The 26,103-nt window shown below is 49.8% G+C and overlaps 1 protein-coding gene across 2 annotated transcripts; it reads right to left on the bottom strand.

The window, feature by feature from the left end:
- Nucleotides 1-2,423: 2,423 nt before the first annotated feature.
- ERFE (erythroferrone) lies at nt 2,424-24,206 on the bottom strand. 2 transcript variants are annotated; one of them, XM_043992472.1, is made up of 10 exons: nt 23,733-24,206; nt 23,020-23,297; nt 15,986-16,111; nt 13,719-13,821; nt 7,941-8,191; nt 7,155-7,263; nt 5,242-5,335; nt 4,203-4,281; nt 3,963-4,060; nt 2,424-2,970 (listed from the first exon to the last, which is right to left on the bottom strand). In XM_043992472.1, the coding sequence occupies exons 2-10, from the start codon at nt 23,287-23,289 to the stop codon at nt 2,943-2,945; spliced, it is 1,158 nt and encodes a 385-aa protein (XP_043848407.1). In that variant the 5' UTR covers nt 23,290-23,297; nt 23,733-24,206; the 3' UTR covers nt 2,424-2,942. The 2 variants fall into 2 exon arrangements, with proteins under 2 accessions (XP_043848407.1, XP_043848406.1); XM_043992471.1 differs by lacking the exon at nt 3,963-4,060 and having other exon boundaries at nt 2,425-2,970; nt 23,547-24,206.
- Nucleotides 24,207-26,103: the final 1,897 nt, after the last annotated feature.

Raw genomic sequence — 26,103 nt, forward strand, 5'->3', positions numbered from 1 at the left:
CCCGTTTAGTGCACGTCATTGCATAGATTTTGGCCACATGTCGCATGATAGTTCAGTTTGTAAGTATCTGTCACTTTAGACGCCCCTCGCCTTTGAATAACTGGATCCGCACCTGACCCTCCAGCCCAGCCCCATGTTGTCCTTCTGTGGAAATGGAAGGAAAGAAGCCCGTGAGGCTGATTTCTGTAGCCCAAGAGAGTGTTGATGAGAGCCTGCCGTCAGCCCCGAGCAGGTTTCTGGTGAAAGGCCGGGATCATTTTTATGAGTAACTTCAATAAAGTTCAGTGGGTTTGTAGGTGGCACAGAGTTGGAAGGGAAAGCTAACGCAGTGGAAAACAGAATCGAGATCAGAATATTATCAGAGATTAAAATGTTTCCGTCCTGGGCTTGGATTTAGAAAAGTATTTTAGGTGGGACGGTCTTGCTCTAGGAAAATGGGGTGGGGAGAGGGCAGGGGTCACTGAGAGAAGCCCTGCCATTGGGCCTTAAAGGAAGAGAAGAGATGGTGCCGATGAGAGTGGCAGGTCAGCCCTAAGAAAATAGGGCCTGAAGCCTGGGGGGAGCGAGGCGCAGCCTTTGGAAAGAAGCTCATCAGGCAAGAAGAAAGCCATCGGTGAAGAAACCCGTTTGTTCCACTCTTCGCGGTCCTAGTCACAGCCTTCCCTGGGCCAGCTGTGGTGGGAGGAGGGCTAGGGGCAAAGCCCTGCGGAGGCCGATGGGGGCTGGGCTGTGACTAAGTGTCGGGCCCTGTTTTGGTGTCCTGGAGTAAAGCCCTACTGGTCAGAAATTTAGAACTTGGCCTCCACTGCGGCCATCTGCCTCACACTTGAGGAGCTCGCGAGGCCCAGCCCTCTCGCCCCTGGCTTGCAAAGTGCTCTCACCTCTTCCTCACTCTTGCACACTCGCTCAAACACCCACGTGGAAAAGCAGTCACAGAACCGTCATACACCTGATGACACTGGACAGCAAACAGATTTCCCTAAAATGTCAGACCTGGAGTATGAGGAGAACGAGGTTGGGGTTTGGGCTTTTCCAAGGGAAAGTCTAGCCGCTTGATGTGTCTGTTGGAAACAGATTCATCTCAGGAAGGGTTTGGCCTCCTCGCCGCCTTATCAGGAGCCTTTCCAGGTAGGGTGGGTACGCGTTATACTGAGAAGTCAGGGTCTCTTTACTTGAGAGGCTCATGAACACGCCCCTCGGCAGACTGGCTGATCCCGCCCTCCCAGTGCTCAGAGGCTCCCTCGGGTCAGCCAGGAGCTCCTGAGCCCAACAAGGGCCGGAGGAGCCATTCGGGGACCCTTCTGTCTTGGGCCAACGTTCCTCTGGGGCGGGGTCAGCTGGACCCAGGGGGAAGCCAGGTGCAGTCTACAAGTGATGTTTCTCACGGTGGGAACCAGATCCATCCTCTGGGCATCACAGAGAAATGCTGAGCTCTTCAGGGTCAGGGCCGGCCCACAGGGCTGCTTACCAGGCTGGTGACCTGGCCCTGCCTCTTGGGACCTCTGTAAGTTGAGAGGGTTAGTCTTCCAGCCCTCCATCCACGAGCCTATTGTTTCCCTCTTCCATTGAGCCCCAGTCTCATGTCCAAATTGCCTCCAGGATAAGTCGGATGAAGAAATGCTCCCTCCCCATTGGTAGTTTCCAAGCTGACAAGAAAGCAAAAGAAGCGCGGGATGGGCTCAGTTGGATATCATAGGAAACCTTCATCCTGGGTATTTGGTTACAACCCAAGTCCGATTTGTCTAAGAAGCCTGACCTGCCAGCATCAAGCCCAAGAGTGATTCAGCACCTTCTGGGGGATGGAAAGTCATCTTTTCACTTGCTGATGAAGGACAAGCCGTCTGGTGAACTCAGTGCCTGAGCAGCTAGGAAAATAAGTCCCGTCTTCTCTGCCCAGCGATAATGGGGTCCTTGGGCTGTGGACCTGAGCGATGCCTGAAAACCTGCCTGGGAAGCCCCCTCGGGCCCCTCCCTGCCACAAATACCCAAGGAGGTTAGGGGCTGTTGGGATGTTCTGCTGATAACCTGCCTACCCCATGGGGCTGGCTACCACCGGAGTCCATGCTCACGTTGACCCTGAGGGCCACTGGCCTTGTTCATGGGGGCCACAGGCAGACCTGAGGCATGAGCAGGGAGGAAGAGGAAAAGCGGTGGGTGGGGTGGGTGAGCAATAGCAATGACCTGCAATATCCCCGCATCTGGTGTCATGGGGCAGGACCGGTGTATTTGAGGACCGGCTCTCAAAAACCACAGTGGCATGTAGCTTCTATCCTTCCCTCAGCAGGAGTGGTCTGAACACCAGCCCCCCTTCACCTGGATGCCCCTGAACTGTAAGATGGAAAGTGCAAGTACCCTCCCCCACAGGAGCCAAAATGACCTCAATTAAAGTTTGAAGTTGTGAGAAGCGGAGCGTGAAGGCATTTGGTAGCTGGCCAGCAGATAGCACAGCCAGGACCTACGAGAGCTCCCGGGGCAAGATGGGCTATCTCTGGAGGAGTCCGAAGGCCTAGGCAGAGCACAAAACAATACATGCTACATTTCCAGGAAGTTGATTCAAGATTTTTTGTTTTCATGACAAATGTTATACAAACACCTCATATTAGGGGAAAACAGTCGTCATAGATCAGTCCTTTCTGGTCTTTGGAGCAATCCATCAAGCCCCAGTGCTCCATCTTGTAGAGGACTTCTCTGGAATGAGGTGTGGCTGCCATCTTGGATACAGGTCAAAGAGTCTGGCAGTCTTTGGCTAGGTGGCGCCTATACTGGAAGGAGTTTGGCTTCCTCCCCAATAAAGCTTTCTTGCTGTGACTTCGGTTTACAGTGGAAATGAGAGTGACAGAGATGCAGGAGTTGCTCAAGGGTTCAAGGAATTCATACTCCTAAGAAAAGGGCACTGAAATCCGAACCACTTCGGATGGTGAGAGATGATCCAGTAGCATTGTCTATGAAGACGGAGGCGTACTGGCCAGCCTGCAAGGGGATAACAAGGAGGATGAGTGAGGAGGTTGGCCAGTGTGTGAGCAAGCATGTCGTCAGGCCACTTCTGTCCACACATGCTCTGTTCCCTTCACCTCTGTCTGACAGTGAAACCTGATTTGGCAAAAGGAGCAGTGGACGACAGGGAGACATGCTCGACTCTGCTCTCTCTGCATCACCCCCCACCACCACCACCAATTATAACCAGTTTCCAAGCCTCGTCAATGACACGTTACGGCACCATCCCCTTCTCTGTGCCCAGGGAATACCAGCGTGGCTCAGGCCCTCGTCACCTCTGGCCTAAGCTCCCCACACTCTCCTCCCAAGAGCTCTCCTCGCCTCGACCTTCTCCATTCTCTCCTCGGCTCTGGCTGTGTCACTCCCTGTACCCAACAAACCCATGGGGTTCTCTGTTGTCTCTGGTATCTTTGCCATTCGTGAGCTCCTTGCAGCGTGCCTTCTGGCCTTCTGAGGCACTCTACGGTCTAGCCAACATGTCCTTTCTTCCCTTCGCACACGCAGCACTCCACCCCCATCTCCTTTCCTTTGTGAAGTATTTCCTGATTCCCATTCCTTCCCCCGGCTTCCCCAAATCACCTGCTATGTAGTGTGTGCCTAGGTTTTCCCTCCCAGTGGAATGGGAACTCCTGTATTCTCGTACTTACAGGACACTTAATAAATGCTTGTTGATTATTAGAAGAGGCGCTTACTTGGTCTTCCTGATTCCAGTCACAGCTGCCAACATCATCTTCCTCAAGCACAGATCTAACCCCTCTTTCCAGAAATGTTCATTGGCTCCCTATTAGACTGGCATTTCAAACCCTCTATGGTCTGGCTCCCACCTGTCCTTCCATCCCTCATTCATAATACTCTCCTGCCCAGACACTAGGTTCCAGCCCAAATGGACTGCCGGCCATTCTCCCAGTTTAATAGGCCATCTCCCACCGCCATGCATTTATACAAACCGGCCCCCTTCCCTGGAGCACCTTCTCTCTGAATTGGGGATCCTCCCAGGAGATAGTGTATCATCACCCTTCATTGTACAGATGAAGAAATTGAGGCTCCAGTTTCCCCATTGCATCATCTGTGAAATGGGGAGGGTGGAAGGAGTCCCTCTTCTAGGTTTAACGCACTAGGATTTTACCTGCAGGGGTGCAGGGAGGGCATTCCAGGGAGCAGCTCATTCTTGGTGTTCCTCCCCCCCACCCCAGGGCCTCATTATTTACCTGTAGGTACAGGATTCCATTCACTGAGATGGTGAAGAGTTCACCGCTGCTCTCCAGGCCAGTGATGGCCTCCAGAGATCTGTGAGCCACCAACAGAGAGAGGAGTGGGTGCCAGATTGGGATAGTGATGCTACAGAGAGAGCATCTGGGGGGAGGGGGGGCAGTGTTCCACACTTCCCTCCTGGGTCCTAGCTCGGGTCCCCGGAGCAGTCGGGGGAGCCTGGTGGGCAGAACCGCCAGCTCACGGGATTTCTTTCTAATCTCCCACCTCCGCTTCTTTGCCAGGCTGTACTCCCAGCTCTCCCTCATTCCTCTGGTCAGTCTCCTAACTTTCTTTCAGGCTTCGGTTATATGTCACATCCCACCCCAAGACTTTCCTGACACCCCCAAGTTGTGAGTGATCTCCCTCCCCACAATTGTGGTGTTTGTGTTTTATCTACCTCTCTGTGTATATGTTTATCCCTCTGTCCCCATGTAAGCTGTCTTTGGGCCCCTGGTGCCTAGCACTGTGCCTGGAGGCGTGTCCTTCCAGTTATCAGAAAACATTGCTACAGGGGCAGTGCGGTATGGTTGATGGGGCACTGCACTTGGTGCTGGGTTCAAATCCAACTCAGCACTTACTAGCTCTGTGAGCCCAAGGAAATCAAAACTTCTCTGCATCAGTTTCCATACTGGGCTCATGACCTTGGAGCTCTGACTCGACATCGCCCCTGAACTTTGGATGGGAGCTGTGTTTGTCACTGGGAACTGGTGAATTGAGGCTTAGGATAAGAGTCCACTGGGCTGCATCAGAGGCCAAGCACAATCCCTTGCACCCCGCCTCCCCACCCTCAGAGCCGGAGGCGATCACTGCTGGGGTCTAAGCATCTTAGCCTGCCTCAGGCAAACCATCCTCAAACCCTGCTGTTGCCATTGGAGCCTTGGGATCTCCACCCTGGGACCCATGCCCCACACCTCCCAGCCACGGTGGCTGAGCCGGCTGCCAACTGCCGGGTTATCTGATGGGACCAGCTGTCTGGGCCTCCATCAGCACACTCACACATTCCGCTGGCACAGAGACTGGATGCAGATCAACACCCGCAGGCGGTCCCGGGACCGAGGCTGCCCCTTCTTCTGATGGTCCCCACTGTGCACTGCCAACCGAGAGGAGAAAGCGGGTCACTGGGGTGTCCCGCCCACACCCAGCCCAAGAGAGAGTCGAGAGAACAGCTAGAGAAAACCGGCTTGTGTGGACGGGGAGGAGGGATGGTGCGGAGTGGGAGAAGGGAGTACAGGGCAAGCCTGGGGGAGAGGGCCAGGCAGTCACCCCCCCCCAAGCTGACCAAATGGAGAACCAGGTGGAATCTTGGAGTTACAGCCTTCAGATCTGAGAGGAACCAAAGATGTTGTCTAGTCCAACCTTCACATTTTACAGATGAAGAAATTGAGTTAAGTTACTTGCCCAGGGTCATGCAGCCAATACCCATGCAACCAGCACCCCTCTACCCTTGAGAGCCCTTCAGATATTAGAAGGCAACAATTATGTGCCCTCTAATTCCTTCAATCCATCCCCCTACAGCCAGGATTCTTAACCTGGAGCTGTGGATAAATTCAGGGGAATCCATGAACTCGGATGGGGGAAATTACACCTTTATTTCAATTTCATTGGTTCCCTTTGCAGTCCTTTCTATCTTATGGATTTAAAAGCATTCTCCTGAGAAGGAGTTCAGATTTCACCAGCCTACCACAGGAGGTCTCTGGCATATTTTCAAATGCCTGGACCAGCCTGGTCTCCTTTACTGTACAAAGCCCACCTTAACAATGTCCTTCCTAGACTGAGGCCCTCAGAAATGGGCACAGTCTCTAGTGGTGTCTGACAGGGCAGGGAACAGAGGGACTGGGAGCTCCTTCATGCAGAAGCCAAGACCCTGCCTCCTACTTTTCTGAGACAGAGGCTGCCTGGTGTGCCCGTCTTCAGCTCAGATGGGAATGGAGTACAGTGGAAACACAACAGATTTGTCAGAGGACCCAGACCCGCTCGATGGGCGACCCATATTAATTCTGTTGGCCTCAGTTTCCTCAGGTGCGCCATGAGGGCCTTCCTTTGAGCTCTGCCTTTGCTCCAATCTAAGAGCACCATTGATTTCGAGCTAGAAGAGACTTGAGAATGAATCTCCACCCCCCTTCAGCAGCACCTCATTTTACAGAAAAGGAAGCAGAGACCCAAGCAGAATTCCAAGTCTGGGAAGTCTTGACTGCCTCTCCTCAGGCCTGGGAGATGCCTCCTCTCCTCACCTCTGCCCTTCCTTCAAGGTCTTGGTCCGGTCATCTACCCCGTACTAGGCACTGTGCTAAGCAGGGGATACAAAGAAAGGCAAAGACAGTCCCAGCTCCCCGGGAGCTCCTGGTCTAAGGGGGAAGACGATAGGCAAACTAAATGCCAACAAGCTTTAATCTCCAGGGGAAGGCGCTGGCGTTAAGGGGGATCAGGAAAGGCAGGATTTGAATTGGAGACTGGTTATGAATGGCCACTTCCTGCCCTAAACTGAGGCTCCTCCCAGTCTTGCCCCCATCATACCCCACACCTGGTACTGCACCTCCTCAGGTATGGTTGTGATGGACAAAGGCTAAATCAAGTGGCCTGGTACTCCCAGACTCTAGAGTAGTTTCTTGCACGTGATTCTAAATTAAATGTTTGTTGAATTGATGAGAAAATGAATCTGACTGGAGTTTGGTTCATTTGAGGCCATCTGGACTCAGACCCCCTCATTTACACATAGGGAAACTGAGGCATGGAAAGGTCAAAGGCCTTGCCCAGCGTCATGCAGCTAGCCTGGATCAGAAGTGACTTCAGACCCAGGCCAGGGGCTCCTACCATTCCACCTGGCATCTTTTCAAATCCTGGGTTGTTGCTTGTGAATCATCTAAAGACAAGAGGGACGTCAGGCTCCTTATGCAGGGGCCAGATCTTACCGATGTACAGGGTAGCCGCAAAGGTGTAGAATCCAGTGATGGGGGCTGTGTACTGGCCGCTGGTGAGATTCAGCCCCAGACCTCGGTGAAATGATCCTTCCTTTCCGGGCTGGAAAAAAAAAAAGAAAAAATGATCTGGACCGAGACCTCCTGTTTGGAGCCTCGTCCAGTCTTTGCAAGCATGGGAAGCTGGGAGCCCAAAGTGGCAGGTGGGGTGGTCTGGGGTGAGGAGGCGGGCAGGTGCTTCCCAGGCCCTGGTCTTTGTCATGCTCGGTGCTTACTTTCTGTGTCTCTGCAGAGAAGTAGCGGCAATGACTGGGCTTCGAAACAGCAGAGACCTGGATTCAAATACCACCCGAACACTTAGGAGCTGTGTGACTATAGGCACATTTCTGAACCTCTCTGAGACTCCATTTCCTCATCTGTAAAAATGGGCATGTTGGGGCAGCTAGGTGGCGCAGTGGCTAGAGCACCGGCCCTGGAGTCAGGAGGACCTGAGTTCAAATTCGGCCTCAGACACTTGACAGACTATCTGTGTGACCCTGGGCAAGTCACTTAACCCCAATTGACTCACTAAAAAATAAAAAATAATAAGAAAAATAAATAAATGGGCATGTTAATGCCTTGGGGCCCTTATTTTACATCTCAAGGGTCATTTGTGAGAAGCCAACGCCTCTTCCTTCCGGTGCTGTGGAAGGATGCTGCTGGGGCTGGGAGCGCGGGCCGGCGGGCGGGCAGGAGAGCAGCTCCAGAGCGGCCCCGCCCCGCGGGCTCCTCCCCACTCACCAGGTAATAGAGCTGCAGCTCCTGGAGGGATCGCCGCTCAATGGACACGTTCTTTCGCACCCGGCAGTGAAAGGCGGCCTCCACCCGGTGAGGTCTGGGGCTCTCCGCCAGGGACCCGGTCACCAGAGCCAGCACGTCCTCCTCTTCCGCCGCCGCCTCGGCCTCCCTCTCTTCCTCCTCGGCCTCAGTTTCCCCACCCCTACAGTCCTCACAAGTCTTCAGGCCCGTCTTCTCCCGGTGCTTCACTGCGCCTGCCAAGAGAACCAACCAGGACTCACTCGTGCCGGCCATCGTGCACCCTGGAAACACCCCCAAGGGTGGGGGGGTGGAGGACGGTCCCTGCCCTCGAGGAGCCCCCAGCCTGAGGGGGCAACTCCAGTCTAATGCCCAAGGGCCCAAACAGCAGGTTTTAGGGTCAGCACACCCGAGTCTGAATACAGGACAACGGGCTGTCCCGTCGTGTATCAGAACGGTGAACAGCAGGAGTCTTTGCTCATTCCTCAAGCATTTTGGAAACAGCTTCTCTGGACCAGGCTGAGGATGCCCCTGTCCTCAGTGAGCTTCTTTTCTCCTGAGTTGTAGCCTACTGAGTACCAGACGGTGCTCAAAAATTCTACCGACATTTACTGAGTGCTGAGTGCATGCAAGCAAGCTCCTTCTCTAGCTATGTGATGACAAACGTGAATGAGACAGTCCCTGCTCGAAAGTCTTATAGTCTAGGCAGGGAGATGGGATGTCAGTAGAATTGTGGCTCCTGAGCTAGAGGAGACCTCAGAGGCCACTTTACAGATGGGGATACTGAGGCTGCAGGAGGTCACATACAATAAGTATCTGAGAGGGATGTGAACTCGGGATTTCCTGATTCCAAGTCTACTCTCTTATCTACTGCACTAACCAGCTACCTTGATAAGAGTGGAAGAGTGGCCTGGGGCCAAATCGTGGAAGACCTTTGGATGCAGTGAAGAGGGGAAATGACATTCAGTCACCCTGGTAAATGACATCCTTGCATAGTTGAAGCATCAGTGGGTTTATCACTACCATGTACCACACCCATCTGTGACTTAGGGAGGTTCCTTGAGAGTATGCGTACCTTCATCCCATCTGTGTGACCTTGAGCAACTCACTCAACCCCCCTGGGCTCAGCTTCTTCCTCCATAAAAAGAGGGTATTGAGGTAGATGGCCCCCTAGGTCTCATATGGCTCCAGATCTGGGACCCCAGGATCTCAGGATTCTCCTCTGCCTGATCTGGTCATGAGTTTCTAGGGACTCGGCTGAGAGATCAAGCCTGTGTCTGAAGTTTTTCCAGCTTGGCAGTCCCTGCCAAGTTTGTATTCCGCTGGCCTGGCCTCAAGGACCCAAGGTCACCCCCCCACACCCCAAGCCACTGACCCTTCACCAAGAATGACATATTGGTGTATTCTCTTTCGTGACAGGTTTCCTGAGGGACTCGGGAATAATTCCAATCCTTTTGATCAAATATGCTAATCCCCTTCATGTAAAAAATGGGGAAACTGAGGCACAATATGATTAGGTCTAAGGAATCCTCACCAGCCACTGGAAATAGAAGCTGAGATCCTTCTCATTCTATGCTCAGCATGAAACCCCCTTGATAAAGAAACGGGAAGTCTCCCAAATAACCCCCAACTTAACAAGTGCTGAGCAAGCACACACAGCAATACAAATCAGAGGGGCAGAGTGGGAGGGACATGAACACAGACGTAGACATAGACAGGAACTAAGACCCAGTCACCCCTGGGGGACTACAGAACCCTTCCATGTGCCCAGTCACACACTCTGCCAGAAGAGGAGAGTGAATCACTTCAGTGGGCATTAATTTTGTAGCAATGACAGGCAGGAAATGAAACTGAGACATCCTCCCTCTTAGTTAAGAAACATGACTTGAGATTCTCAGAGAAGAATCTGGACTCTCATCATTGGGCATAATGGAATTATTTTAGCTTATCCTATTTGAGCGGCATTAATTATAGGCCATCAGACCAAACAAGCTATTTCCTCTGGTGTTATTTTTACTGAGCTATTTTTGTCTCTATGTGAAATGATAGCCTGAGGCTAAACGATTCTCTCTCTTTGTATCTGCCTGTTTCTCTGTGTCTCTCTCTGTCTCTGTGTCTCTGTCTCTCTCTGTGTCTCTGTCTCTCTCCTACCATCCCTCCCTTGCTTTCTTTCTGTCTCTCATTCTCTCTCTATCTCTGTCTCTGTTTCTCTCTGACTCAATGTGTCTTTCTATCTCTTTCTCTCTGACCCTCTCTTTCTTTGCCACTCTAGCTGTGTCGTTCTCTTACATCAACATAAACACACACACACACACACACACACACACACACACATTTTCTTCCTAGTATAGCCAACAACTTTCAACACATACATGAGCTCTAAGATCTCTTCCAAAGCTGAATCCTATGGACTTTGGGGGCACCTCTCTTGTCCAGAGCAGCTGTTACTTACTGCTGACAAATATTCCCAGTCTTGCCTGGGCTCCCTTTAGCTGCCATCACCACTGCACTGTGGGAGGAGACTCAGAAGCTCTCCAGTCCAACAACCCATACCTGATCAAGAATTCTCTTTATAACATCTCCAGTTAGTAATCATCCAGCCTTTACCTGGATTCCCATTGACAGGGGCCAGCCAGCTACTGCTTAAGGATGCCCATTCCCCTTGGGGGCTGCTCTGATCAGTAGAAATTTTTTCTTTTTTTTTTTTTTTTAACTCCCAACCCAAGTCTTCCTCTTTGCAACTCGCCCCTGTTCCAGTTTCTGCCCTTTGGGCCCAGACAGAATGAACAACTCGCATGGGTCCCCCTCTGCCACATCCCCACCAGTCTTCTCTTGGTGGAACAAGTTGGGTTCCTTCAATTTACCCTCTTAGAGTCGAGTGTCAGGTCACTTCATCATCGAGGTCACAACCCAACTCCTCCATATCCCTCCTAATCTCAAAATGGCCTATTAGCCCACATAAATACAGTTTATTTACAAACACTGGAATTATCATTACTGATCCGGAAGAGCTGGATTATGCATTTCCATTGTGCAGTATCTGATTACCTCAAGGATTAACACGAACAGGTGTGGGGCAAACATTTTCCCACCCCCATTATTTGTCAGCCTAGCTAAATGAAGGTGAAGGCCCCGCAGGTATGGTAGGGAATGATTAGCAAAGTGTTGGCCAAGCAGGGAAAAGGATGAGCCTAGGCTGCTAAGGGAAAGCTGCATGGAGGAGGGGGGCACATTCACTCATTCACTCATTTATTCGCTCACTCACTCATTCATTCATTCATTCACTCACTCACCAGGAGTTTGTGAAGTACCTTTGATTGACCAGGTTGTGTTGTAAGCCAACAAAAGGAAAAATCCCAGGCCAAAGGTGCTGCACCCAGTATGTGCCCATTCAAGGCATATCATCATAGTTACATAGTAATTTTCATCGTGGAGGCCACTCAGGATCCAAAGACGGTTACTTTGGGAGGGAAGGTGGGGATTCTGCAGGGCGGAGGCTAGGGAGAAGGGCATGTCAGGCAGGGGGCATGGCCTGGGCAAAGCCACAAAGGCAGCAGATAGATTGTTGTGTATAGAGAGCAGTGGGCAAAGCCAGCATGGCTGGAGTGGAGGATGGGTGAAAAAGGATAATAGGAATAAGGCTGGACAGGTTAACCAGAGGCAGAATTCAAAGGGTTGTAAAATAGCAGAGAATGTCATATTTTATCCACGAGGCAACAGGGAGCCCCTGCAGATTCTTGAGCACCACACCAAAGAAATCACAGATCCCTGAAGTGTTGGAATCAATGCACCGAGGGGTGCCCTGGTCACACCGCATTTCACAGAAGACACAAACTCAACTCAAGTACAGAAAGAACAGTTCCCGGGGGAGTAAGGGGCCACCACATGGATTTTTAGGATCATAGTGCAAACCCCCTAAGGCACCAGGAAATGAAGGATGGGCAGTGGGAGCAGGGCTCCCATTCTAGGACCACTGAGTTTCTTGGGCAGACACCAGAGAATGCTCCATGCCATGTAGAGATAAGCTTTGATACCAAGTAAGGAGCACAAGGCTCAGTAGACTCTGCCATGCCCAACCAGGGGAGCTTGTAGTGGCTCGGATTTCATTTGGGCCATGCAGGGAGGCCTGCAGCAGCCTGGGACAGACAGTACTGTAGGGAGCTGGGCAGGGCACATGGCCCCAGCCCCACCCAGACAGAGCTAGGAGGAAGCTCTCCCTTGGGTGAACTACCCTTCAGTTTTACAGCGCTCTCTCAATCTCTCTCTCTCTCTCTCTCTCTCTCTCTCTCTCACACACACACACACACACACACACACACACACACACACACACACACACACCAGTACCCTAGTGCCCACTGACACAGAGCCCCACAGTACCTCCATGATCTCAATGTCACAGAAATGGAGACTCTCAGAAGCAGAAGAGACCTTGGTGACCAGCTAGTGCAATGTTACTGTTATTGTTCAATCATTTCAGTTGTGTCTGACTTTGTGATCCCATTTGGGGTTCTCTTGGCAGAGATATGAGAGTGGTTTGTCATTTTCTTCTCCAGATCATTTTACAGATGAGGAAACTGAGGCAGACAGGGTTAAGTGACCTTCCCAGGATCATACAGCTAGTAAATGTCTGAGTCCAGATTTGAACTCTCAAGTCTTCCTGACTATAAGCCCAGCACTCTATCCACTGTACCACCTCGCCGCCCTTTTCCAAACCATGCCGCTAAGAGAATTCCTCCTACAATACCCCAAAAAATGGTTGTCTAGCCTATGCCTGAAGACCTCCAAAGGCAGCCCATCATGTCAGTCTCTTTGTGACTTCCACCCCATTGCTCCTAGTTCCAATCTCTGGGGCCAAGCAGAGCTAAACTCATCCCCCTCCCCCAGGAATAGCTCAGCAAACCCTTGAAGACAGATTTTTCCAACCCGTCCCATGCAGATTACCTCTGCCTCCTCGTGTTATAAGCTGGAATAAGCTTCCTATTGGGCTATGCTCACGACCATTCCCTTGGAGGTATATCACAGACAAAGACATACCAAGGCATAGATGATATGCCTGGGTGATGGATGGGGGTAGAAAAATCCTGCAGTTTGGGGTTTTTTTTTAACACTGAACCAAGGCAGGAGAGTGGATCAAAAGCACGATCATGGAGATTTAAACTGTCCTCATCCTGTATCTGCCCCCCAACCTCCTCGTAGTAGGGAGCTTATGGAGGGAGTGTGGGACTCACACGGGAGAAGGTTTTCCCAGGGGAGCTTATCTTATGGAATACCTCTATTTGCAACTCTCAAGGTTTTTGAATCTACAGCTGCAGCAGCTAATTGAGAAAACTTTATCTTTGTAACTTTCCCCTGTTACATACAGTCTGTAGCTAACTTGGGTTCATTGAAAGAAGTGAGTTATAATGTTACATGGGAGCCAACTCTTAGCCAGGTGGGAATGGGTGAGGGAGATGGGCAATGGAAGGAAGGCTGGAGAGAAGACTGGGAAGGGGGGCGGGGTGAGGAACGGGAGATGGGAGGAGGATGTAAGGGTCATCTAGTCTGGTTATCCATGGGAACTAAAGGGACTGCAGAGGAATACCCAGGCAAGGCTGGGGTTATTTGTCAGCAGAAAATAACAGGTATCTTGCACATAGTCGGTGCGCAAAAATTTCATAGGTTTTAGAGTTGGAAGAGATCGGATAGCTCATTTAAACTAATCCCTTACAGATGAGATTAATCCCCTACTATCACTCACTCACACACGTTCGATCCCCATACCTTTCAGCAGCAGCTGGAATTCCTTCAGTAAATCCTCAGGAGGAATGAAAGGCCCAGGGGGCCCTTGGGGGCCTGGGGGTCCAGGAGGCCCAGGGAGGCCAAGCTGGAAGACAAATAATAAGAAACATCAAGGGCCAGAGCCACCAAGACAAGCGTCTTCATGAAATCCCACTGTTAGGCTCAATTAATTTCGATCTAACAAATCCTTATGAGACATCTCCCATGTTCCAAGTCTCAAGCTGCTCTCTATGGCTACAGATTGCAGTGCATTGGCCACTGAGCACTGGGAGATGGAGTTTTCTCGTTGGGAATTCCCTACGCCAATTAAATCCCAGTTACAGACCTGAGTGTGCACAACACCAATTGCACTCAGTGATGGGGTTACAAGGACAAACAAAACAAAACAAAAACAACAATAGCTTCTGCCCTCAGGGAGCTTACTTTCACCTGTACTCACTTCTGAGTTAGGGTTTAGTTTTCCCTCAGCCTTTCCCATGATGCTCCATGGCGACTTTGGCTACAGGATGTGGCTGGCCTATTGGGGAAGGGGGAACCATTCTCACTGGGTACAGAGCCCAGCACCAAGAGAACCTACTCCCCTGCCCCGACACAGGCTTCTCAGGGATAGCTGCAAGAATTCTGGTCAGCCTAAAATACGGCAGGCTGAGATACAGGGGCGTCCAGCACCATGGCACAATTTACTCCACCAGGAAACATCCCCAAGAAAGCAGACATCAAGCACCCGGTCACCCAAGGTGATGGCATGGCCAGGTCCCCAGACAATGTCTCCAAAAGCTAAAACATAGGATAGACATTATTGATGAGAAAGAATTCATAAAGAAGCTCAAGGTTCAAGGGCTCCAGCAAATTGGCAAAACCAATTGGATCTGAGTGTTTTTTTCTGTGTTTTGTCTTTTTAATTATAATTCACATGCAGAAATCCATCCCTCTTGCTTTTTGGAACTCAATTTTATGGTACATCATAAAACCTTGGAATTGAACAGAACTTCTGGGATGGTCATGTGCAACCTCCAGCCTGAACCATAAAATTCCTCCACAATGTCCCTAACAAGTAGTCACCTAGCCTCCACTTGAATCCCTCAAGTGATGGGGAACTCACTATCTCACAAGACTTTGTCCCATTGTTGAATAGTTCTAATCATTAGGGACTTCTCTAAATTGAGCCAATATCCATCTCCTGGTAATGGCTACCAATTTGTCTTAAAGGTGCCTACCCTCTGGGACCAAGAAGAACAACAATATCAGAGTAGGCTTCGATCCAAGACAATCCAAGTCCCAAACTGCAGCGTAGAAGTGGTTGTGAATCTTTGACTTGTCATTCATTGCACAAGCTAGGGCTATAATCCTTACTGAGTAGGAGTTGGGGGTCCTGGGTTTGGATCCCAGTTCTGCTGATTACTCCCTATGTAATCTTGGACACATCCCTTTGACTCTCTAGGCTTCAGATTCTTCATCTGTAAAACTAGAGGACTGGGCTAGATGACCATAGGCAAAGCAATTTATCTGACTCAGTTTGCTCATCTGTAGAATAGGAATAATCACGTTCAGACTTTCACTCATACAAGGTTGTTGTGAGGCTCAGTTAGGAGCATCTTGGTAACATCGGAAATCTTAAAAATTCTGCATGTGTCGGTTTTTATTGTAATATCATGAATTTCTCTGGGTTATTCGCCTTGTTTGGGTCCTGACTTGCTATGGAAGACTGGGGAAGCCTGTGGTAAACCCCTTCTCCGAACCGTGTTTTTTACCTACGTCCATAATTGAAGGAAATGCTAAATTTCAGTTAGTGAAGATAAAGATGTAGTTATTTCCCTCAACCACCTTCATGGACCCCCTGAAATCTATCCCTGAGCCCCAGGGTGGAACCCCTACTGGAGAGCTTTAGGACATGGCCAACAACCTTCTGAAGGGGAAGTGATGGTTGTTAGCCCCATAATCCAGATAGTGTGTTGCCAACAGGCCAAGGGACTGGCCACAGCTGGCCAGCAGGAAGCAGGGCTTCTTTGGAATGTTAGCTGCTTTAGGTGGAAGGCTGTATTTCTCAGGATTCACATTTGGGTTCCCAGCACGGTGCCTGGCATATTATACACACTTAAGAAATTCTTGTTGACTGCCTGATGGCCAAGAGATGCTAATTGACTTTCTCCTGCTCCCACAGAAGGTGGCAGAGCCAAGATTCAATCCTGTGAGTCCCACTCCAACTGAAGTCCCCGAGTGCTGTGAGGCCAGGGACCCTCTGTGCTCACCTTGAACTTTCTCGATTTCCCAGTGTTCCTTCTTTTGGCATTGACGCCTTTGTTGGACTGTCTGACAAAGAGCATCCAGGCATCCCGGGGGTCGATGCTTCGGGGCTTCTCGGTAACAGGGGCTTCCTGTAACAGAATCCCAAAGCTGGAATTGACCAAGGAAGCGACTTCACATTAGACAGGGATAAACAGCCAACAGAACTTGTCCAGGCACCAGAAGGGCAGAAACAGCAAAAACCAGACTTTTCACTCAAACAATTTTTTTAGTACAAATGACTAATAGGTGTATATGTACATATTCTAAATTTTTTATTTATGCCAATAGTTATATAAATATATGGATATTATAAAAATTTCATGAAAATAGAAGTTAAAAATGAGGATCAGATAAAGGTAAAGTAATATTTGTTCCAGAAGCAAGAGGGAGCTACTGTCATTTATTGAGTAGGGGAATGACATGGTCAGACATGCTTTCTAGGAAGATCACCTTAGGAAGCGAGAGGAGGCAGGAAAACCAATTAGGAAATTATTGCAAAGCCTGGGGATGAGCCTCTGAACTAGGATGTAAGAGTAGAGAAAAGAAGAAATGTCATGGGGGGAGAAAGAACAAAATTTGGTGATTGTGTCTCTATGGGGTGAGGAAAGGGGCGGGGGCGGGGGGGGGGGTGGAGTCAAGGATGACTCAAAGGTAACTGGAAGGATGAAGGATGTCTGCCCTGATGGAATCAGGAAGTTCAGAAGACAGAAGGGTGTGTGTGTGTGTGTGTGTGTGTGTGTGTGTGTGTGTGTGTGTGTGTTTGGGGGGGATAATGTGATGAGATACAGATCAAACACATCCCTGCCTGCTCATCTCTGAATGACTCATTCAGTCCCCACAATGCAATGGGGTGGGCATAGGGGGTGACCTCTTGTGGTGGTCAGCCAGAAGCATTCCCTCATAAGATGGTGCTCTGGGGGAAGAAGAGGCCACATCCCTGTGCCTCCCAAGATTCCTATCGTCATCACCCCCCCACCTTCCCACCTTCCCTTATCAACATGATGGTACCTGCCCAGCTCTGAGAAGCACTGCCCATAGCCCACCAGACCCGAGGATGCATAACCCCTGAGCTTTCTCCTCTCACCATATCACTTTCCTGCCATCACACTGTACCACTGTTCATGACTCCATCCTTAGAGCTCCCCTTTATTTAATGTCTCCCTCAATTCAAATGCAATCTCTGAGAGCTGGGACTTACGGCTTGCTTATATTTGCATCTTCAGGACTTAGTACAGTGCTTGGCACTTAATAAATGCTTTTATATCTATCTATCTAATCTATTTAATCTATCTACCTACCTATATATAATCTATCTATGTATCTATCTAAACTTTCTACCTGCTTGCCTATCTACCTACCGACCTATCTATATAATCTATCATCTATCTATTTATCTACCTACCTACCTACCTATCTATCTATCATCTATCTAATCTGTCTACTTACCTCCCTATCTATCTATCCATCCATCCATCCATCTTTATCTATCTCACTTTGTCTATCTATCCATCTTTATCTCTATCTCTACCTATCTATCCATCCATCCATCCATCCATCTATATCTATCTCTATCTCTCTATCTATCCATCTTATATCTTTCTATCTCTCTATCATTTATTGTCCCATCCCTTCAGTTAGTGAAATTTCCACTGCACCACACCAGATATCTGGAATCAATCACTCATTTTTAGAGTCAAAACTAACAGCAACTCAATCCAACCCCAGAAGAGCCTTGAATGCCAATGACAGAAACATGGTCTTGGGCCAGGACTGAACTTGGTGCTTCTCAAACAGCTCTTATCAATTTCTGCCTCTCCCTTGACAGAGGTAGCTGGAATTGAAGCCTCTGTGGGGGATGGGTAGGAACTGTTTTCCCTTTGTCTTTGCATCCCTTGAACCTCACACCATGCCTAGCAAATAGTAGGAGCCTGTTAAATGATCATGGAATGAACAGAACTTTCCTGTTGTTCCCTTTGTGAGTAGTACCCCTTAACACACACACATACAGAGAGCGAGAGCGAGGTTGCTTTGCATTTACCATGTATATATTTTCTATTTACTTTGCTGTATGCATGTCACTATTTCTTGCCCCTCCACCCAGGAGAACGTGAACTCTTTGGGAGCAGGGAGTCTTGTTTTTTCTAGGATTAAGCCCTGAGGGCAGGGGGAGCTTCCCTAATATTATCTAAGATTGACACAGAAGAGGCAGATATTAAATACTTTGAAAGGTAGCTCAGCCTGGCAAATAGGGGGCCGGCCAGACTGTCGAGGCAGCTTGATTCCTGCTTCTAACATATGTTGGGCTCAAGACTCAACCTCTCAGGGGCAGCTAGATGGCGCAGTGGATAGAGCACCGGCCCTGGAGTCAGGAGGACCTGAGTTCAAATCTGGCCTCAGACATTTAACACTTACTAGCTGTGTGACCCTGTGCAAGTCACTTAACCCCAATTGCCTCACTAAAAAACAAAACAAAACAAAACAAAAAGAAATAAGCAGAGAAGACAAGCTCTCAGTGTTTCCAGGCAGCTCTTTAGACTAAGGGGGTGATTAATGAATGCTTGTTGATTGGCTGATCTGCTTTGTTGAAGGAGCTTCTTATACTAATGACATAGGGGAACTAACGATAAGATCATGTGATTTGCTACAAATAGATATAACATTAAAACGACATCATGTTCTGATTTGGTCCCGAATAGCTCACATTTCTCTAATGCTTTAAGATCAGCAAAGACTTTTTTTCCATGGGTTGTCTCTCCTTTGATCCTCACAATGACCCTGGGAAGGTAGGAGCTATTATTCTCCTCATTCCACAGATAAGGAACCCGAGGCCCTTGGAGGACATGACTTACCCAAGGTTGTGCAGTGAAAAAGGAGTCTGAAGCAGTTCCGGCACAGGTTCAGATTGTTCTGACCCTAAACGAAAGCTCTTTTCACTGCCACTGTCTCTATCTGATCTAACTGGTCACTGACGGATTAGGAACTGGAGGCATCAGGGGCTCTGACTCCCAGCCTGGGCTCTTGCTGGAGCTGTCAGAAATCCCTTCTCTAGGAGGCTCGAAGCTGCCCAGGGATAGGAGAAGGGGCAGGAGGAAAGAGAACTGAGCAGTCAGCTTGAAGCCGTCTCCAATCCCGCCTGCCACAGGCCCCTGTCGTTAATTGGCCAGAGGCCAATCCTTGCTTCCCATGAGCCACCCCTCTGGGAGCCATAGCTGCCCATATGGGGCTCCCTGCTCTGAACAGGAGGGAGGAGGGAGGCAGGACAGATGGGGACTGGGGGGGGGTCTTAGACCACTTGGGATGAGGAGAAAGCTAAGCAATTGGCCACTGGAAAGACTAAGGGAGGGGCAGCTAGGTGGTGCAGTGGATAAAGCACTGGCCTTGGATTCAGGAGTACCTGAGTTCAAATCCAGCCTCAGACACTTGACACTTAACTAGCTGTGTGACCCTGGGCAAGTCACTTAACCCTCATTGCCCTGCAAAAACAAAACAAAACAAAACAAAAAACAAACAAGACTAAGGGAGCTGCCTCTCTCATGTATTCATTTCCTAAGCACCTACTATTTCTGGCAGTGGGGCTGGCACTTAGGACTTGAAGACAAAAGCCTAACGGCTGCTGCCTTTGAGGTGCTTCCACTCTCCTCGGGGCAGCAGAGGGGGGAGGCACTATGTGTCTACAGAGAAGGAAATACAGAATAGAAACAAACCCCAAACCATTCCCATGTTGGGGGAAGAGAGGGCACTGGCTTCTGAGGAAATCCAGGAGAACTTCCTGGAGGAGGCAGGGCTCGAGTTAGGTTTTGGAAGAAGCTAGGGGTATTACAGCATGTAGATCACTATGCCTAGAGTCAGGGAGCTGAGGACTCCTTCCTGAGTCCTTGATCTTTCTCAGTTTCAGTTTCCCCATCTGTAAAATGAGCACCTGCCTCCCAGGGTTTCAATGAGGATTGATTGAGACAGTTCTTGTGAAGCACTTAGCATAGTGCCCGGCACACACCTGGTGGGAAGCAGTGAACCGACCACTGGACCACCCCCAACAAGCTTTAGCTCTGCCTCTGTTTCCTCCCCTGTAAACTAAGGTGCCTCATGCTCAGACCACCTGCCTTGCTAAGGAGAAGGCCCTTTGTAAACTTGAATAGCCCCAAAGAAGTGTTAGGATTACCCTGACAGACACGTCCAAGGAAAGGGGCGGCTTCTCATCTTGCACGATTTACTGGGCTCTTCAGTGGTTTGGTGCAAGTAGTAGGAGCTTAATTAAAGCTTCTCGAGTTCTGGCCCATCTTTCAAAGTAATCATCACAATCCCAGCAATCATTTAAGGTCTGAAAATTGCTCAACATCTGTTGTCTCCTCTAATCCTCACCGTGGTGATGGGAGAGAAGCGATATTATTAAGTACATCTTTTTTTTTCTTCTTCTTTTTTTTTTAGTGAGGCAATTGAGGTTAAGTGACTTGCCCAAGGTCACACAGCTAGTAAGTGTTAAGTGTCTGAGGCTGGATTTGAACTCAGGTACTCCTGAATCCAGGGCCGGTGCTCTATCCACTGAGCCACCTAGCTGCCCCTATTAAATACATCTTACAGATGAGGAGCTGAGACTCAGGTCACAGGATCGTGTTTAGAACCAGAAGGTCAATCAATCAATAAACATGTATTAAGCACTTACTGTGTGCCAAGCACTGGGTATAACAAAAGAGGCAAAAGACGGTCTCTGCCCTCAAAGAGCTTACAATCTTTTTTTTTTTTTAAGTGAGGCAATTGGGGTTAAGTGACTTGCCCAGGGTCACACAGCTAGTAAGTGTTAAGTGTCTGAGACCGGATTTGAACTCAGGTACTCCTGACTCCAGGGCCAGTGCTCTATCCACTGCGTCACCTAGCTGCCCCAAGGAGCTTACACTCTACTGGGGAAACAACAAGCAAACAAATATAGATCAACAAGCTCTAGACAGGATAAATGGGAAATAATTAGCAGAGAAAAAGCACTGGAATTAAGAGGGGCTGGACAAGGTTTCCTGAAGAGGGTGAGATTTTAGTTGGGACTCAGAGAAAGCCAGAGACATCAGTAGCCAGAGTGGAAGAAGGGGAGCAGGGAGGGCAGCCAGAGAAAATGCCTGGAGCTGAGAGATGGAGGCCAGTGTCCCTGGATGGAAGAGTATGAGGTGGGGAATGCAGTGGGAGCAAGATGTAAGAAGACTGGACCGGTGGGAAGGAGCAGGTTATGAAGGGCTCTGAATGCCAAACTGAGAGGTAGCCACGAGTCCAGGAAAACTCCTAGGGTGTGAACATGAGGGTCTGGGCAGATGGTGGTTTCCTTCAAAGTAACTGGGAAGATAAGAGTGGGGAGGGGACTTTAAAGACCATCTTGTCCAACCCTGTCACTTCCCAGATGAGGAAACTGTGGTTCAGAGGGGTTCTAGGATCTCAGGTCCAGAGTTGGGAGAGTGTTCAGAGGCTGTTGGTCTGGACCACCCTCCTCATTTTGCAGATGAACAGACTCAGAAAGGGGAAGCTGCTTGGCTAAAATCACACAGCGAGAACAAATCAGAAGGAGGAGTTGAACCCAGGTTTTCCTGACTCCAGGCTCTATTCTCTATGCCTCTCAGTGTTCCCAGGACATTGCTGTGCCCCTTAGAGCCAGCAGACATGGTTAAGGGAGCACAAGTGTGCACACAGCTTCCGCAGGCAGTATGGTGTTTTTTGCTTTTGAGTCACACACATGTGTGCACACATACACGCACACACATGCACACACACATTCACACAGGCACACCCCACCTATGCGTTCCCTCCTCAGGCTCAGACCCCAGAGGTCAGCAAGTCTCTCTTGTGCTTAATTCAGGTCCTAAAAGACTTATCCACAAGATGCCAGTTAGAAGCCCAAAGTTGGGAGTTTTGCCTTCTCATCTCGGGGCTGACTGTCTGCTCCACCAGCCCAGGGGAGCGACTTGGGTGGCTGCTCTCATGGCTCCCTCATCCTGAACCCTCAGAAGCCCCTTCTCCCAGGACAAGCCGGGAGGTGAGAGTACAAGGACTGCCAGACACATCCAGGAGTCGAGCTTGCCCACCCTCTTCCTTCCTCCCTGGATTCCCTGATTGGTGCCTCCACGGTGCTCAAGAGGGACCCCCTTTTATCACTAGATATAGCGAGATAAAATGCAATGACAGGGCCCCTGAAAACTCAATACAAAGGATCGAGATACTTCCAAAATCTGCTCCGATTTCTACAAAGAATGGCTTCCAGGTTCGGGAAGCATCCCATTTACCCACACCAAACTTATTTCTCCAACAGCTGTTTTCTACAGATTAAGAAAAGGGGTTGGGGGCAGCTAGGTGGCGCAGTGGATAGAGCACCGGCCCTGGAGTCAGGAGGACCTGAGTTCAAATCTGGCCTCAGACACTTGACACTAGCTGTGTGACCCTGGGCAAGTCACTTAACCCCTATTGCCCCACAAAAACAAAAACAACAACAAAAAAGGGGTTTCCCCAGCTTTCCTCCATTTCTGGAAAACTTCCCAAAAGGTCACTTAAGATGCCAGGGAAGAGGCAGTGTGGCGTGTTGGATAAGGCATTGGGCTCGGGCTCAGTGAAACCTGGATTCAAATCCTGCCTCAGAGACTTCCTAGCTGTATGATTCTGGGCAAGTGCCTTAATCTCTTGATGCCTCAGTGTCCTAATCTGTAAAGTGAGGAGGTTGGACTCAGTGATTAGAGGGGTCCCCCCAAATTCATCCTCCTATGATCTGTAGCTGGAAGCCCAGCGTTTTGTTTCTGGAAACAGGCCCAGACAACAGCGCTGCCACGAGTCACACAGGGGATAAGAAGCACGGGCAGGACCCAAATCCAGATCCTCCCATTGGGACTGCCTGGGTATTCTTTCCACCTCACCCCCCACATTGCCTCCTTGGCTTAGCCACCCTTTATCACAATTGACCTCCACCCCTCATTGCCCCGGCTCCCCAGTTATGCTTCAGAAGTGCCCTGCCTCCTTCCTCTGGCGATCTTACCAGGTCATTAGAGGCTGGCAGAGGGCCTCTGCTCACCCCCTTCTCCGTGGGGAAGTCATTCCACTGAGATTGCTTCTCCGGACCCCGCCTGCTTCCGTGTCTCTCTGACTCAACTGAACCAACACAGGAACCGGCTGCCAGCAGCCCCAGAAAAAGAAACAGGAGCCAGCAGCTGGGAAGGACAGCTGTGGCCATCCCGGAGCTCAGAGCCCTCCAGCAGGGGCCCCTGCACTTCCTCTCCAAGCACCCCGAGTCTCCACGGAGGAGCATACATGGACCTAGAAAGAAGCCAGGAGGTCACCCTGAGAAACAAGGGCAGGGGAGCAGTGACCAGAGCAAGTGACTGGGAGGGTTGGGAGGGGAAGCTGGGATGAGGAGGATGTTGGGATGAGGAGGATGTTGGGATGAGGAGGATGTTGGGATGAGGAGGATGGGATCCTTAGCTGTGGCTCCTCTGGCAACCTTTCCCCATCCCCAGCCTGGCCAGCCATCATCTCTGTTCTCCCTGGGGCACAGCCCATTCTTACCCAGGAAAGAGGAATCCATCAGGCACCTGGCCATTGGCTCCAGCTTGGGGTGGCTGCGGAGAGAACCACCTAGCTGCCTGAGGAACACGCTCCCCCTCAGGAACAGATGGGCAGGACCCTCTGACCACTGGGGAAGTCCACCAGAGGCCCCCATCTTTGGGAGGGATGGGAGGACTGGACCCAAACCTGGCCTGCTCCAAGGTTGTCTCCGGGTGGTAGTGGTGGTGGTGATGAGGGTGGCAAGAATGATGTCTTTTCTGCCTTTCTTCTCCACCTCTTTCAATGGCAGTGAAGGTTGGCTGAGTGTGGATGGCCACCAAGGGCATCTGCAGAATCCTAAGGTCTGAGCCTTCTTGCCAGCAGCATTCCTTCTGACTAGCTTCTCTCCATCCTGTCGGCAGACGGGCTCGTGCTGACGTGAGATCCCCCAGCTAAATGCAAGCCTCTCCTATTGTCTCTCTCTCACTCCATCTCTCCCCTTTCCCTCTTGTCTCTCTCCCTCTCCTGGGATCTGTCCCAGGTTCTCTCTGTCTCTGTGTCTGTGTGTGTCTCTCTCTGACTCACTCTTTCTCTAGGTTTCAATGGCCACTGGGCTCCTACTCCAGCCAATTCCCTATCTCTGAAGTTCTGGCTCTTATCTCCTCCTTTTAATAAGCTTGAATCCCCCGCCTTGATGCCACCCTCTTTGCTGGGGGAACCACAGAGCCCCCTTCTGGCCCTGACAGTTAGGTACAAGAGACGGAGAGAGGGAGGGGGCAGGCTTCATCTTCAATCTAGGAGCTTCAGAAAGTTGGCAGGGACCCAAGGCTTCCTCTCAGAAGATTCACTGGTTGGTGAATTGCCCTGAGCTTGTGCCAGCCTAGAGCCTGGATGCTTAGCGTTTGAGGGGACTTAAGTCCACCCCCCCATACAAGACCCATGAAAGGGAGAAGAGCCAAAGACTTCTCAGGCATCTTCAGTGCCCAGACTCCATGTGAAGAAAGCAAAACTTGGCACTGGTGAGTACAAGAGCAAGGAGGGAACATCGAGCTTATTGGTCTTAGAATCAGAGGACCGGAACAGGAGGGAAAACCAGAAACTACATGGTCCAAACTCTTTACTGGACAGATGAGGAACCTGACTTGTCCCAAGTCCCCCAAGTAGTGACCAGCAGCAGCAGGACCTGAATGGAGGTCCTCTGGCCTCAGACCCTGTTCCGCTGTGTCACGCGGTAGTCCAGCCCTTCTTTTGGCAGACGAGGAAGCTGAGGCACAGGGAGTGACCTGCCCAAGGTCGAACAGAGGTTTAGTGAGAAAGCTGAAACTAAAAGCCAGATCCCCAACTCAGCTCCCAGGGTTCAGTCCACCAGCCAATGCTAGGTTCTTTCCTTTGGTGCCTACCCCCACATACAGATTCTTCAATGAATCAGAAACACCCTGTGAGACTCCAATTTAATAAGAAGCTCTTCCTTGGAGTCAATACAGCTTCAAACAAACACTTTTTAAACACAGGTATTTTGCAAAGGTTGAGTTGTACAACAGCGCATGTGGGGAGAGATGGGAGGAGATTCCAAGGTAAATGAAATGAAACATGCATTGATTAAGTCCGTGCTGTATGCAGGGCTCTATGTCAGGCACTAAAAAAGATACAACATTTAGATCATAACTTTATCAATATCTTTCATTTAATTCAATTCTACAAACATATATTACATAGCCTCCAAATGTAGGAAGCACTGTGCCAGGCAGTAGGGATACAAGGAGAAACACTAAGTCCCTGCCCTCAGATGACTTTCATTCCATAGGTCAAAATATCATATACAAGAGCAAATAAGCAGAGAGACAGAGACTGATAAAAACAAGAGAAAGAGACAGGAGAGACAAAGAGTGTGAGACAGACAGAAACAGAGACAGGGAGACTGAGAGAGAGAGATACACAGAGACAGAGAAAGAATAAGAGAGAAAGAAAGACAGGGAAGGAGGGAGAAGAGAGGGAAAGGAGAGACAAAGACAGAGATAGAGAGACACAGAGACACAGACAGAGAGAGAGCAGGAAAGAAAAGTGACTAAAAGTCCCATCCAGGGTTCTTTCCAGCTATGGAACAGCATGGAGGCAAGAGATGGAATTTGGTATTCAGGGAACAACTAGTGGAAAAGCTTGTGTGAAATGGAGATTGTGTTAAGGGTGTAACATGAAATAAAACTGGAAAGGTAGGTGGGTGTTAGTTTCTTCAGGACTTTAAGTGCCAACCTCAGGAGTCTGTATTTTTCTTTTTCTTTTTTTCTTTCTTTTTTTTTTTTTGCAGGGCAATGGGGGTTAAGTGACTTGCCCAGGGTCACACAGCTAGTATGTGTCAAGTGTCTGAGGCCAGATTTGAACTCAGGTACTCCTAAATCCAGGGCTGGTGCTTTATCCACTGTGCCACCTAGCTGCCCCTGTATTTTTCTTAAAGCCAACAGAGCCAATGAATCTTTTTGAGAAGGGCAGGGGTGATGTGGTTGTGTGTGTTTTAGTAATATCAATCACTTTCTAGTAGAGGACCATGAAAACAGAGAGCTATAATACATGTGGCTCATGT

This window comes from Dromiciops gliroides, chromosome 3 (genome assembly GCF_019393635.1).
Source record: "Dromiciops gliroides isolate mDroGli1 chromosome 3, mDroGli1.pri, whole genome shotgun sequence".
In the NCBI taxonomy this organism is placed as follows: domain Eukaryota; kingdom Metazoa; phylum Chordata; class Mammalia; order Microbiotheria; family Microbiotheriidae; genus Dromiciops; species Dromiciops gliroides.